The 14287-nt window shown below is 40.6% G+C and overlaps 1 protein-coding gene across 2 annotated transcripts in view; it reads right to left on the reverse strand.

Annotated features, from left to right (window-relative positions):
* Window positions 1-413: 413 nt before the first annotated feature.
* slc41a2b (solute carrier family 41 member 2b) overlaps window positions 414-14287 on the reverse strand; it is a 38649-nt gene continuing 24775 nt past the window's right edge. For both annotated transcript variants that reach the window (XM_079183730.1, XM_079183731.1), the window contains exon 11: window positions 414-3319. In XM_079183730.1, coding sequence (XP_079039856.1) covers window positions 3134-3319 — 186 coding nt within the window. In that variant the 3' untranslated portion in view covers window positions 414-3133. The remainder of the gene's footprint in view (window positions 3320-14287) is intronic.

Raw genomic sequence — 14287 nt, forward strand, 5'->3', positions numbered from 1 at the left:
GAGCAGAGAGAAGCTAGGTTCTGTTCATTTCCACCGAACACAGGAAACATGAGCTGCTTTATGTGTTGGAAGTGGGCGTATGTGTGACATCTGTGCAGAAATGCATGTTTTCCCCAAACATTGAGGCCAAGAGAAGAGGTTTGAGCACTGCCTGGTCGTGTTGTCATGGAGACTGTCGGAGCACGTAGATAATATCTAGGGCTTCAGGCAAACGAAGGGGGAATATTTTACCGTTCATTTCCATCCTAACTCCTGCTTCAATGTGTGAGCTTTCATCTGCTGCATTCGGAGCTCGTGTGACGGCTGTCTTTCCCTTTCAGTGCAGTAATGACTACCGCTGTGTGCCCGAGTGGATACGAGGACGGCCACTCGACAGCTAAACCCTTTCACAAAAATAACCACAAACGAGATGCTTTTCAATGGAAAGACATTTATTGAGACGGTTTGGGCCCACATGAGCCACAAACGCAAATAAAGGGTTTCATAGCACATTTACGTCACCCTCTAGATTCTGACAACTTTGATCTCTTGAAGTAGTTTCATGCCAGCAATTCAAATGATATCACTTTGTAATGAAACTCCTCAAAAATACAATAGTCGTCGTCGTAGAACTAAAAGTGAGTACAAAAGGAATTCATTGCACAGTATTAAAATGCTGTAGAAAGAAAATTGCATCAATGGCGTGACAGAGAGAAATACCTTGTTAACCAGTGAATCTCAAGAGGCACATACTGGAGTTGATCAGAACTTCTACGTGCACACAATATGCTGCTGAGATTAAGAGGGAGGTTTCATTTAGGGAGCTCATTTTTGAAGTAAGATAGATGTAATTCCTCCTGGAGTCAGAGAGAGAAATGTAATGATCAGGCAGCTTCATCAGGACCAACCCTTACATTTTAAACAGAATTCTGAAAAAGTGATCGAAATCTAGTGTTTAATCCGGTTATGTTAACACCGATTATATTTGTCTGAAAGAAGAAGAAAATCAGCCTACGCTGACATGGAAACAGCTGATTAGCTGTGTGCATGCATGTAGATACTCTGCATACTGTAAACAGCATGTGATTAGCGTTACATCCGCCGTGGAATGTTTAGTTTTTTGCTGCCGTACCGGCTAACAGACAGGGCAAACAAACAAAGGGAGCACAGGAGGTTGACATAATATACAGTTTGTTTTGCATGAGATTCAGAGAAGTGTTAACATTTACACAATATCAGGAGGCTGAGGCTGAAAAGATGCAAAGATACATAAAGTAAGTTTGTCTGTGGATGAGTTGACCATTCACTACGCCTCGCTCCTCTTAGTTCCTGTTGCTGATTTTGCTGACTGACAACTGCTGCTGGGCTCTAGTTAGCTAGCTAGCTCGCCAATTAAGTTAACGACAAATTGATGAGTTGGTCTTTAGCTGATCAAACGATGATCATGATTTGCTAAAAGACTGATGCTATGTTCACACTAGGTGCTTCATGGCGGTCACAACCTGGTGACATGTAGCTAGCTACGATTAGCACAAGACAAGACATGCAACACTAAATAAAGAAATACATTGTCCTTGTATTGCAGTGTAGAGCTAGTTGGTTTGTATGATAAAAGAAGATTAGTACCATTTCATTCTAACAGAACTCCGTTTGAATTTTCAACCTGTATGTTATTTACTTTGAAGCTTTTAGGATGAGGACTAAGCCACGTGTAACGGTGTCTGTGGTACCGCTGCCGGGGTTTCTCATCTAAACTTCATCCAATACAGTAAATATCAACTACAAAGTGGATGTGCTAATCGTTTTATGTTACCTTTCACCCCACAGAGTAATATACGACTGTAGGCTATAAAAACCCCGACTGAGCCCTGGAAGTAACCCGGTTATTACTGTAGGTAGTAAGCTAGTTAGACAGGTATGCTAACAATTGCAGCTTGTGTTAGCTAATAAAAACAATGTTGAATCCATTCTTTACGCTCTTGTGGGTTTTGTTTCGGAATGGAAGACCTTCATCCAAACTTTTTGTCGACCAAGTGAGCTACAGCCCCGTGCACACCACTTGACTGAAGGGTCAATTTTCAACAACTGGGTACCATGCAGTGTTAGATGTCGGGCCATGAAATTACTTGTGAACTTGAACTAAAGGACCTTTAACATTATCAATTTATTACATTTTGACACTTTTTGTAAGAAATCACTGAAATTCAGAACAGAGCGATAGGAACGATCTGTGAGACTGGAATTGATCCACTTGCTGGTCTCCCAAAAGGGTTGGGACAGGTTTGAAAACACAAATGAGGGAAAAAAAAGTTTCCATCTGTACGAATAAAAGAAAAAAACAGCCGCAGAAATGTTCGCTTACTTGTTCCAGCCTTAGCCTTGCAGAGAACAGTGTGGGAGAACAAAACATACAAAAAAAAAGGGAAAATTAGAAATGTTCTGTTTGGAAAGAGCACATTTGGATACTGGAAAGAGCAGACACATAAAAAGGTGAAGAAACATCAACTTCTGCTACCACTAATACAATTCCACCTTATGCCCTCCCAGCCCTGGTGCTGGTAGACCTGCTAACGTGGCAGTTCAAAGCGTTTGTTCAGTTGATCTCGGATAAACCTTCACCGTGGTCGTCTCCGTGTCCCTCCACTGACTTGATGTTGCAAAGCCACAAGGCAGGTAATGAAGTTTGTGACACGGTGGGTGGTAAATCCCCAAAATATACACCAACAAAAGAGATAATTTGAAGTAGAAGACCTCCGACTGATGCTTGGCTGGTAAACCACCTTGCCAGCAGCAGCAGCGATGTTTCCTCGGCGCTGTGGGGGATCTTTTCCTGCTCCTCTTAGCAAGACCAGCAATAAAATATGCAAGTGCTTCGGTGCAAACTATGCAGATTCAAATCTGTGCTGAGAACAGTCTAAATGTATGTGATATGTATTTTGTGTGTAATAAAAAAAGAAAGAAATGCCAAGAGCAGAAAACAGTTCTAAAAACCATCCACCATGTGGTTTAATGTGCTGGCCAGCGAAGGAGAGCGCCCACGTTCCCAAAAGGCTGAAGTGAGTGAGAAGTCGAGTGGGAGGCGGGGAAGGGGGGGGGGGGGGGGTGGCCATTGGGGGGGTTCGCCACTGCCAATGCCTTGTTGTCAAAGGCCGCCTCAGTCACCCACATCGCTGTCCTGGTCTCCTATGACCCACAGGAAGTGGAAGCTGAGTGCCAGCAGGGCGGTGCCCAGCAGGTCGCCCAGAGCCGTCAGGTAAGGGATGGAAAAACTGTCCGGATCTTTGCCGCTCCGCCACATGGAGTGCACCATCCAGTCTGCTATGCACAACAACAGCAACACCTGGAAGACAAACACAGGAGGATTTGTCTGCGGCTCATTAATGTGAGGATAATGCGGGAGGCCTACGTTGTCACTTCTCTTGGAAAGAACCGGCAGAAAAGACGGGACGACGTGGAGCAGGAATCGATCCATTTAAAACTATCGATTAATTAAGTCAGAAGTAATCATTTCAAATGAATGGTTCAACGTTTTTGCTGAGAGTTTAATTAATGAGTGACAATGAGCACAAACAGTGCTAAGCTAAGCTGGTCATTTTGATGCTTGGGTTTGGTAGGAACAAATGATATACAACAGATATTTAATCATTTCATTAGTGAGCTTCAGAGGTACTGGTTGGCTGATTTGTTTCTACCTTTCATGCTAAGCTAAGATGACAAATAAGCGTATTTCCCAAAGTGTCAAACTTTTCATTTAGAAATCATATTATACCACTGCACAAATAATACTAGTATAAATAAGAAATTAAAAACTTTTGATAAGATGAACTGGTCAAACCTATAAACTAAAATGGTCGTCCCCAAAAAGCTGAAGAGAGATGCACAGATATAAATATCTACGGAATGGAGACACATATGTTGCAATACGCATAAGGGGCCACATTGTATAAGCAGTAAGCTCTATTTCACACAAGGGGATCAGTAAATCTGATCAACCATTAGTAACTGCCTTCGTACAGTCTTGCCAACCATGACAGTCATCAAAAAGCTTGTGAGGAAATGACTACTTCGCTCTTGATTTATTCCCTCAGTAAACAATGTAAATATGAGTTATAACTCTTCAATACAGCATGACGTTCATTTAGAGTCAAACAGACCATAAAGCAGGGTATGCTTTAGGGCGGGACTACCTTGGGATTGACAGGTCACTAGCACACTGACCTGTCAATCAGGATAGAGGCCTAGCAATGTGTATCCCTCCCTAGCTTCCCCCTCTCGTCCACATATGGTCACAGCTGGATCCAAAAGGACAAGATGGAAACCAATGGGTGACGTCAAGGTGGTTACCTCCATTTCTTTTTGTACTAGCCGTGCAGTTCATGGGCTGGACTATGAGGGCGAACATGGTAAACGTTATACCTTCTAAATATCCCAATGCTAACATTGTAACTGCGAGCATGCTAGCATGCTGTTAGCATTTAGCTCAAAGCACCATGCTGCATACAGCCTTACAAAGCCACTAGCTTGGCTATACACTCTTCTTAATGATGATAATGCGGATACAAATTTAAAAAAATAATGGTTGTTGTTGTTGTCAGCTTACCCATTTTACTAATATGTTGTAGCGATGGGCATGAATCTAGCTTTTGACTTGCTTAGCAGGGCTTTATCATGGCAATCCCAAAGAATAACAAGGCAAAAGAAAAGAGGATAAGGAGAGGCAGTCTGAGTGTAATCCTTAACCAAAAAATAGAAAGAAGAGCAATATGGTGAAAAGAAAATGCTTGTGTTGTCAAGGCTGGGATGAATAAGTGCCTTGAAATTCTGTGCAGAATGGCATAAACACTTAAACTGTAGTGGGGACAGAGATGAGAAGGAGTAATGGACAGAGCAGCAGACCGAGAGACCAGTTAAGAGAGTTATTCATAATTCAAGTTTCCACGCATGGAGGCAACCGTGTTGAGAGTAAAAGAGAAGTCTATTAAAAGATAAGGACGAGTCTATAATTTAGGGGAAATGAGCTGTCCAGAGTTGTGTGCAAACATTCCAAAAACAAAAAAGGATAGCAGTCATCGGAAGATATTAACATGCTGGGGAATACAAGCAGCAACGATGGTATCAAGAGGTAGCGGGGATAATTGATTATGACAATATATCATTTCATTAGAAAAATACACTAATGTATGAGCTCCGATAGCCTGCTGACAGCCCCACTAGTCGTTGGATGCGGGGGAGTTCCTGTGATGGAATGTGTAACATGGCCTCCTGCTTTCCTGTCCAATAATGTGCAGTCATGACACGATGAAGCGCCTCACGGGCGCACAATAAGCTTTTAAACCTGACTATCCACAGTCAGTCTGTTATTCATGATGACATCCTCTCAGTTGTAGCAATTGTTGCTTTTGTAGCATAATCTCTATAAACTATAAACTTATAAACCTGTAAAGACCGAAGGCAAGTATTACATGTATTATAAAGAAACAAAGGTTGACTATCCTGTAAACTATTTGTTTGGCTGTCAAAATTTGTACTCAAATGTAGATTTTCAAGACCTCCTGTTTCTAAAGCAGGGGTGTCAAACTCAAAGCCCGCGGGCCGAATCCGGCCCACCACGTCATCCTATGTGGCCCAGCACATAACACACATCCACCAGCAACATGTTTTACATTTTTAAAAAAAGTTTAGACTTGATAATAAAAATATCCCCATAGTCGAAATTATGAGATAGAAAGTCATAATGACGAGATAGAAAGTCATAATGATGAGATACTTAAACACAGTCATAAGCAGCTCTTTGGCAGGTTACTCTACATTTGACATGAAATGTATTGTGAGTACGTTGAAGACGACTTTAAACGTGGCTACAACACATTAAATACTTCACGTGGGATTGTGCAAACGCACCCTTGAAAGGATTTTAAGCTTTGAACAAAGTTATTGTAATAACTTGTGTTTGATATTTGTCTTTGCTATTTTCTTTAAAGGTTTGATAGAGTAATGTGGGTTTCTTAACCCTAAATTAAAAGGATTTAAGTTATAACAGAAATGTGCTTAAATATATTTTTACATTTATATAACTGCATGTACAATATTTTAACACTTGAATAAACAATAATCAAATGCAGAGACAGTTATTTAGCAATATGTTAAGAGTAGTTACATTTACAACCGGCCCTTTGAGGGCGACCGTGATGCTGATGTGGTCCAGAGTGAAGATGAGTTTGACACCCCGGCTCTAAAGCCTCTAAAAGCGAATCTGCCTTCTTTGAGAAATCCTCAGGCACATTAATAGTGCTTTTATCAGTGAACATTTGGGACAGTCAAGTCTGAGAAATTCTGATCGGGCACATTGCACAAAATTGCACGACCAAAAACAGGAGCTCAGACTGGGCCAGTCAATGAAGTCTAAAACGACTGCTCCAACACTTGGTCTATTCTGTTTTTTTGCTCCTATTAAAGTCCCAAAAAATGTTCGAAGAAATCACCGTAAGCAGTCAGAGTTCGATGCAATAGAGTTTATTCTTTGAGCAAGAAGTAAATCCGAGCATTTGCCCCGCTGAACACAGCCTCATATACTTCCCCCGTCTGGGGCCAATGCTCCAGCTTTATTTTAAACTGCTCCTTTATTGCCCTGGAAATAATGGAGTAATATTCTTATGGTCACGCTCAAGTTTCATATTTCTAATGAGGTCTCGGGGAGTCTCGGGGGACGTTTCTGCTCAGGCATGTTTTCCTGACACCAGGGTTGATTTCATAGATGTGTGCTTAAAACATTGAATGTATTTGATAGTTGTGATTTAAACTCCAACATTGCACCCTGCGCTGGCCACACTACGGTGGGTATCAACTGAGCTTCAGCCGTCGTCAGACCGATGAAGCTCAGTTCAAACTGTCAACTACATTCCCTTATTTGCAGTGCAGAGCTTCCCGTTGACAATATTAGTTCAGCGTTGTCCTCAGACAAACAAAGAAAGGGAGGCAAAGACAGAGAGGATCTTGGGAGAAGTTTCAGGCACTCAGCTTTTCAAGGATTAAGATGCATCTAATTCCCACATTTTGGCAAAAACAAATGAAAAATGAAAGACAAATATAACACAGTGGCAATCCATCAGGCAGTGTCTCTTTCCGTCTCTGTGTTCAGTGCCTTAATCAAGAGTGTCTGCTAGATGAAGCTGTTTGATCTCCTGAGATGCCCACGCTCGCTGCTACTGCCTTCGTGTCAATTTCTCAAATTACAAACCACTTACACAGGTGGCAGAAATGCACAGCTGAAAATGAGAGTCGGACCGTTGCTGAGTTTGGCGTGGATGCTGGGAGCACAATGGGTTGGATGCAATTTCTCCAGCTCTCTAACGAACAGAGTTGGACAGAAGCCGTGGCAAAATTAGTACTGACAAAGTTTCGTGCTCCGACGTCATGCAGTGTTTTGGAAATATTCTTTCTTGTAGCAACTTCAAAAAGACTCATTTGTGTGTATACAAACCTGTTGGCCCTGCAATGGGCAAAAACATGGTTTTTATTATTAACCTAAATCTATCTTGCTTTTCTTTCCGTAAAGTTGCTCGTACCAGCGTTCCAAGTCAGATTGATAAACTTGTGAATTGATGAGAGCTGCTGTTTGTGAGATTTGATCATTGGTATAATTTACGCTCTAAAATGGCTATATAAGTCGACTTGTTCCATTGTATTGGTGTGCGAGTGGCTGGATTATATTTAAAGATATTTGGAGGCCGACACCCTGAGAATGGGTTCATGTTTAGACACTGCTAGGGTCTCTGGTTGTAATTCCTGTAGACTGATTGGACCGTACTTGGCAGGTGTTTAGAGCAAACAATTGCACAAAAAACACGTGAAGAAAGCACTGCATAGTGTGGTTGTGTTGCTGCAGGTCCTGCCCCCAGGAAAATTCGACCTGCTCTTAAATATTATGTGACCGGAATGATGGCGGAGTGATCCAAGCATATTTCAAGGGATCGGTATTTGGCGAAATAAAGCTGATCAGTGTTGTAAAGCTGCTCTCCTACATGACAGCCAGCCAGGCTCTACAGAGTGCAAAGGTGGACCTTGAGTTCTGACACCAGGGTGCAGCTTTTGCGGGTGCTAAACATGCACAAACGAGACAAAAAGAAACCATTTTACTGTCCAAGTATACACAGTACTTTAGTACTGCCAAGCAAATAGCGTCTCAGTGCTCCAATCCTATTTGCACGGATTCAAATTAAAATGGGGTAATTTGCAGACATTTAGCACAAAATTGGCTCCTTTCTATGCAAATGAACTAGCCTCACGCAGTAACAGTGAAATGTGAAGCGTCTTTAGCGAGTTGCTGGTATTTGAATCACATTTAAAACGGATGTCCGCTTAAACTCATTTATTTTGCGACGCAGTGACAGTCATGAAAAGTAAATAAGCAAAGCTCGCCTACATTTCATTTTGGAAAATACATGAGAAAAAAAACCGAGATTTAAATAATCAATGAAGTTACTCTGCTGACTCTCCCCCCTCACACAACCGACACATCAGCCTCAACTGCATTTTTACTTTGTCACATGGATAACGGCAATCAGATGCAAAAAAGGAAAACTTGCACGTTTTGCTTCATTCTCTACGTGTGATTTGTGAGAATGACCTTCAGAAGGGAGCGGATAGCTGTCACAAACGCTGCCATCAGCAGCCACAATTCATTCGTTGGGAATTCGTCCCTCAGTGAACTAAATCAATCATCAAGAACTTATAAATTGTCTTGCCGGCGCTTACCAACGAGTAACCTGATGACCAAAGTTAAACTTGCTGTTGATGGGTGTAGTACGAGACACCTGTGGTTATTGAACACTCTGCAGCGTGCGGCCGATGAAATTGCTTGTATGTGAAAACCCAAATTAAATTCTTATCCAACTATTAGTACAGTAAATTGGACTGATTACAGTAACTTCATGAGCACCGCATTGGACTCGGTATCTGCGGATATTCAATATTATATTATCGGCATTGGGACCAAAAAATTGTCGTTCCTGTAAATCCTGTAACTAATTGGACATCGCTTATTAGCACACGTTAAGAATAAAAAATGGAATCTCGTTTAAAAAAAAATACACAAGAGGCTGCACTGGAGTGTTGCTTCAGGTTCTTGTGAGATGATGAAAGGCTGCTTCAATGAATCCAGGAGTTTGAAGGCTTAGCACACACCAAGACACAGCACAGCGGTTTAGAATAGTGTGAGCCTCTTTGAAGTCATCGCAGCCACGTTCATTCCCGTCTCAATGATTGATGTAAACAGTAGTCGGTTGAATTTAAAAAGCACCTAGCAGAAATGTCCGCATGAGTGTTTAAGCAAGGCCTCAGTTGATTAATATGGAATTATACGTAATCTTATAGATGTGTGCATTGACTCAAATAAATCCCTATTTCAAGCTGCTCTCGCCGACATAAAGTTCCCTCTTGTTTGTTCAGATTGACTTCTCTGTGCATCACGTCAATGCGTACGTATACACAAACCTAAATCCTGCCTGAATGAACACAATCGCTTAATGTCCCTCTATTGGCTGCTGTAGAACAGTGCTGGTTTTTATCATCCGGACAAACGCAATTGGATTTCTCGGCACTCTTCAAAAACAACTGCTTACTGAAATGCTCGATTATCAGACCCTTACAAGCCGTTTCACATTTCTGATCCAATACTGTTTAATAACATATTCCAGTTCATGACTTGAATGCAATTATGCTCAGGGACAATTTGAAAATACACAGATTCAGGTATTTTATTATTCAAGATGATATATATATATATATATATATATATATATATATATATATATATATATATATATATATATATATATACACACACACACACACAGTGGATATAAAAAGTCTACACACCATTTGTAAAGAAAATGAGACAAAGAGAAATCATGTCACAACTTTTCCCACCATTAATGTGACCTATAACGTGAACAATTCAATTGAAAAATAAACTGAAATCTTTTAGGGGGAAGAATAAAAAAAAAAAAACTTACAATAACCTGGTTGCATAAATATGCACACCCTCTTATAACTGGGGATGTGGCTGTGTTCAGAATTAACCAATCACATTCAAACTCATGTTAAATAGTAGTCAGTACACACCTGACATCATTTAAAGTGACTCTGATTAATCCCAAATAAAGCTCAGCTGTTCTAGTAGGATTTTCCTGACATTTTCTTAGTTGCATCTTACAGCATGGCCCGCAGAGAGCTTCCAAAGCATCAGAGGGATCTCATTGTTGTCAGGAGGTGGGTACAAAAGAATTCCCAAGGCATTAGATGTACCGTGGAACACAGTGAAGACAGTCATCATCAAGTAGAGAAAATATTACCAAGAACAGGACGTCCCTCCAAAATGTATGAAAAGACGAGAAGAAAACTGGTCAGGGAGGCTTCCAAGAGGCCTACAGCAACATTAAAAGGAGCTGCAGGAATTTCTGGCAAGTACTGGCTGTGTACTACATGTGACAACAATCTCCCGTATTCTTCCACTGCTGGGGTAGGGTGGCAAGACGGAACCTTTTCTTATGAAGAAAAACATCCACGCCCGGCTAAATTTAGCAAAAACATACATGAAGTCTCCCAAAAGCATGTGGGAAAATGTGTTATGGTCTGATGAAACCAAGGTTGAACTTTTTGGCCATAATTCTAAAACGTATGTTTGGCGCAAAAACAACACTGCACATCACCCAAAGAACACCATACACACAGTGAAGCATGGTGGTGGCAGCAGCATGCTTTGGGGCTGCTTTTCTTCAGCTGGAACTTGGCCTTAGTCAAGGTGGAGGGAATTATGAACAGCTCCAAATACCAGTCAATTTTGGCACAAAACCTGCAGGCTTCTGTTAGAAAGCTGAAGATGAAGAGGAATTTCACCCAAAGCATACATCCAAATCAACAAAAGCATGGCTTCACCAGAAGAAGATTACAGTTTTGGAATGGCCCAGCCAGAGCCCAGACCTGAATCCAACAGAACATCTGTGGGGTGATCTGAAGAGGGCTGTGCACAGGAGATGCCAATCGCACACATTTGGAGCGCTTTTGCAAAGAAGAGTGGGCAAATACTGCCAAGTCAAGATGTGCCATGCTAATAGACTCCTCTCCAAAAAGACTGAGTGCTGGAATCAAATCAAAAGGTGCTTCAACAAAGTATTAGTTTAAGGGTGTGCATATTTATGCAACCAGGTTATTGTACGTTTTTTATTTTTCCCCCTAAAAGTTCTGACATGATTTTTTTACATCACAAAAACCTGGCATTTTAACAGTGGTGTGTAGACTTTTATATCCACTGTGTATGTGTGTATGTGTATGTATATATATATATATATATATATATATATATATATATATATATATATATACATATATATATACATATATATATATATATACATATATATATATATAGCAGATGAAGAAGTTTTTGTTGTTAATAATTCCCCATTTGTGCCCGGAAAAACAAAGACTTCTTCAAACAACTGAAGTGTTTTTAAGTCATTCAGCATTTTTTAATGAGCACAAATTCAATGTTACAAATTCATGAAACAGCCTATAACATACATAACCTTTAAAAGTCTTTTTCAGCTGCTATACAACTACTTACTCAATGAGAAGAATGTCTTAGGACTGACTTAGCCCAACAAAAATATGTGTTTGTGAAACATAAATAAAATGTAAGTGTAAAAGTGATTAGTGACATAAGCCATGTTTCCCTTTACTTGAGCAGGCCGCCCAGATATGTGAACAGATTCCCGTATATTTGGCAACCCATTTAAGCATTTTTAGATTGTTATGTATTTATCCATCTGCAATTGAAACTACTGGACTAGTGGCGGCAGGACATCGCCGTTGAAGTGAATGAATACGGACACCAATACCGATGGTCTGCTGCTAAATACATCACCAATCTATCATGGCATTTGCTTTGTTTTCTCTTTTAAGTAAACCACCCAAAATGATGCAGATTGTTCCAGTGTCTCAAGACTTTGGGGGACATTTATAAGACCTTTCTCGTTCCTGGTGCCTGCACATCAAACATCATCAGAGAGCCGTACTGTCCATTCTGAGGCAGACATCCTGTTTTGAGACTCTGAATTCTTGCACTGGCCCTCTGGTTAGTCGTCAACAGCTCCTTCCTGCTGTTCTACTCAAGCCAACCTGTTGAGATTTACATGCATTTCATCCCCCGCACCATCTGTTGTCACTCCTGGATCACCTAAATCTAAATATTTGTCTGTAAGCTATACTTTGCTCACTTCACACTTTCTTTACAGAGGAAAAGACGGGGATTTGTTACATCACAGTGTGGAGAAAAAAGAAGAAGGGACAATCGATCAATCTCACTTCACTCAAGTGGTCTATCCTGCTGCACGTGTATCTGGTCTACAAGGTTCTATACAAAGTCAACTGGTGTCTTGTCATAACTGTAACTGTACAAAAGCAGGACCTCATACCCACAAACAGGTTTTTTAGATTTGTTGCATTAGTTGAAATTGAAATACTGCTGTTACAGTCAGATGTAAATGAAGTCGTTTTGACTGTGGGTTTTTTGCTCAGTTAAGGTAATATGGCGATTTCTATTTTAATGTCACATTTTTATTATTAAGTTTAAACATTAAGTATAACTACGTAGTATCTTAATTACTCAAAATATAAGGTGACCAAAAATGGCAACCATTTTTAACCACTTTTTAAAAGTCAGTGTGAATACATCATGTCTTTCACATCAAGTCTTTTAAATTCATTGGCCTAATAATTAAATATATGCGCTGTGGGGCTACAAGTCCTGATGTTTTTTGATTTTTTTTTTTTTTTTTAAATGCTCTGGGATTTTACCAAGTTAAAACTTGAGATTTTGTTCGTGCTTTTTAACGTTTTAGTTCGTCAGAGAATCACAACAGTGAAATGCAGGTAGATGTAAATGCAGGTAAATGCATATCCACTGAAAATGTGGATTGAGCACCCGACAGCGATTCAGCATAGTACTGTAGAGAAAGTAGTGTGGTCACATCTTTAGAATAGATTCTATTGGAGCCCTGTTATATCGTGTTTTTGTGTGCGTTACTGAGCGGTTCGAGGACCAAGAAGCTCAGCTGACAGTCGAGAGATCAAGCGACAGATTAGATGTGCAGAACTCCTGATGGGTGGAGATGACGCTGATAGCAGCTGATACCCAGCCTCCACTCAAGTAATGAGGTTTGGTCTTCAGGGCAAGAGATGGTCACCCGTTGCTAAAGTGCCTTTAACACAGCTATTACTGGTTTGTATCTTAATGTGTACCGACCTAAAGACTTCTGACCTCAGTATTATTAAATGTTCCAGGAACGCAACATTACCATAGTAATGCATATTTATCAGGGGTAAACTTTGCGTACCCTTTTCAGAGTTTCTTGACTTCCAAACAGTGGAACTGCTATTCTCTCTTTTGCGTTGACACCTCCGAGGCTTATTGCACTAAGTTGCCTTGGTTTGTTTTGCATTGCCTCATTCTTTTTCTAAATATACTGTGGGCTAATACAGCATTGGTAAACCATGTTGTCTTGTGTATTGTTTAGGCTGTGCTTTCTACTCTTGTTTGGTAAGTCCTCAGTTTTTTTTATTAACTATTGATTTGAGTAAAATGCAGATCTTGAGTCTTCTTCCCCACTCGGGGACTGTGCCGTGATTCTCGCACAGATATCACGGCCACTCGAGCTGCAGAAATGTTTCAATTTCTCTCCTAATTTTCTGCGGCTTTCTCTTTAAATGGAACATTATCAACCGGCAGCATGTGCAATTTCCCCTTATCACTTGCTATTAAAGAAACAGATGGTTACAATACATTCTGTGACATTATCAAATTCCGCCGCTGCTACAGACATCTTTGCCAAATTGTGTCTGACCCCATGTAGGGCAGAGAAACTACAATGTACGGTCTGCATATATTGAATCCCAAATGGATGGCAGTTTCAGGCAATTGGATATTTGAAATGCAGGTCATGTGTGAATTAAACATGTATTTATTTGCTATAGCGGGACATTAGATGAAATACATCGGCATGGGTACGGCGATTTTACTTATGCAGTAATACGCCACACCAGGGCACTGGCTGGGACGACTGAGAGCCATAACTAATGCTGCTGTCCGCCTCATTCAAGTGTCTAAACTGGCCCTTTCAATTTCTCCAAACAATCCAAATGTGGAAATCATTCAAATGAATGTTTCCCGTGCAGGTCAGGGATTATAAATTACCGTCGAGCTCATTTGAGTTTACAGTCGGGCAATATGATGAGAGTGGCAGAATGTTTA

Source organism: Pholis gunnellus (assembly GCF_910591455.1).
Source record: "Pholis gunnellus genome assembly, chromosome: 22".
NCBI classification, from domain to species: Eukaryota; Metazoa; Chordata; class Actinopteri; order Perciformes; family Pholidae; genus Pholis; species Pholis gunnellus.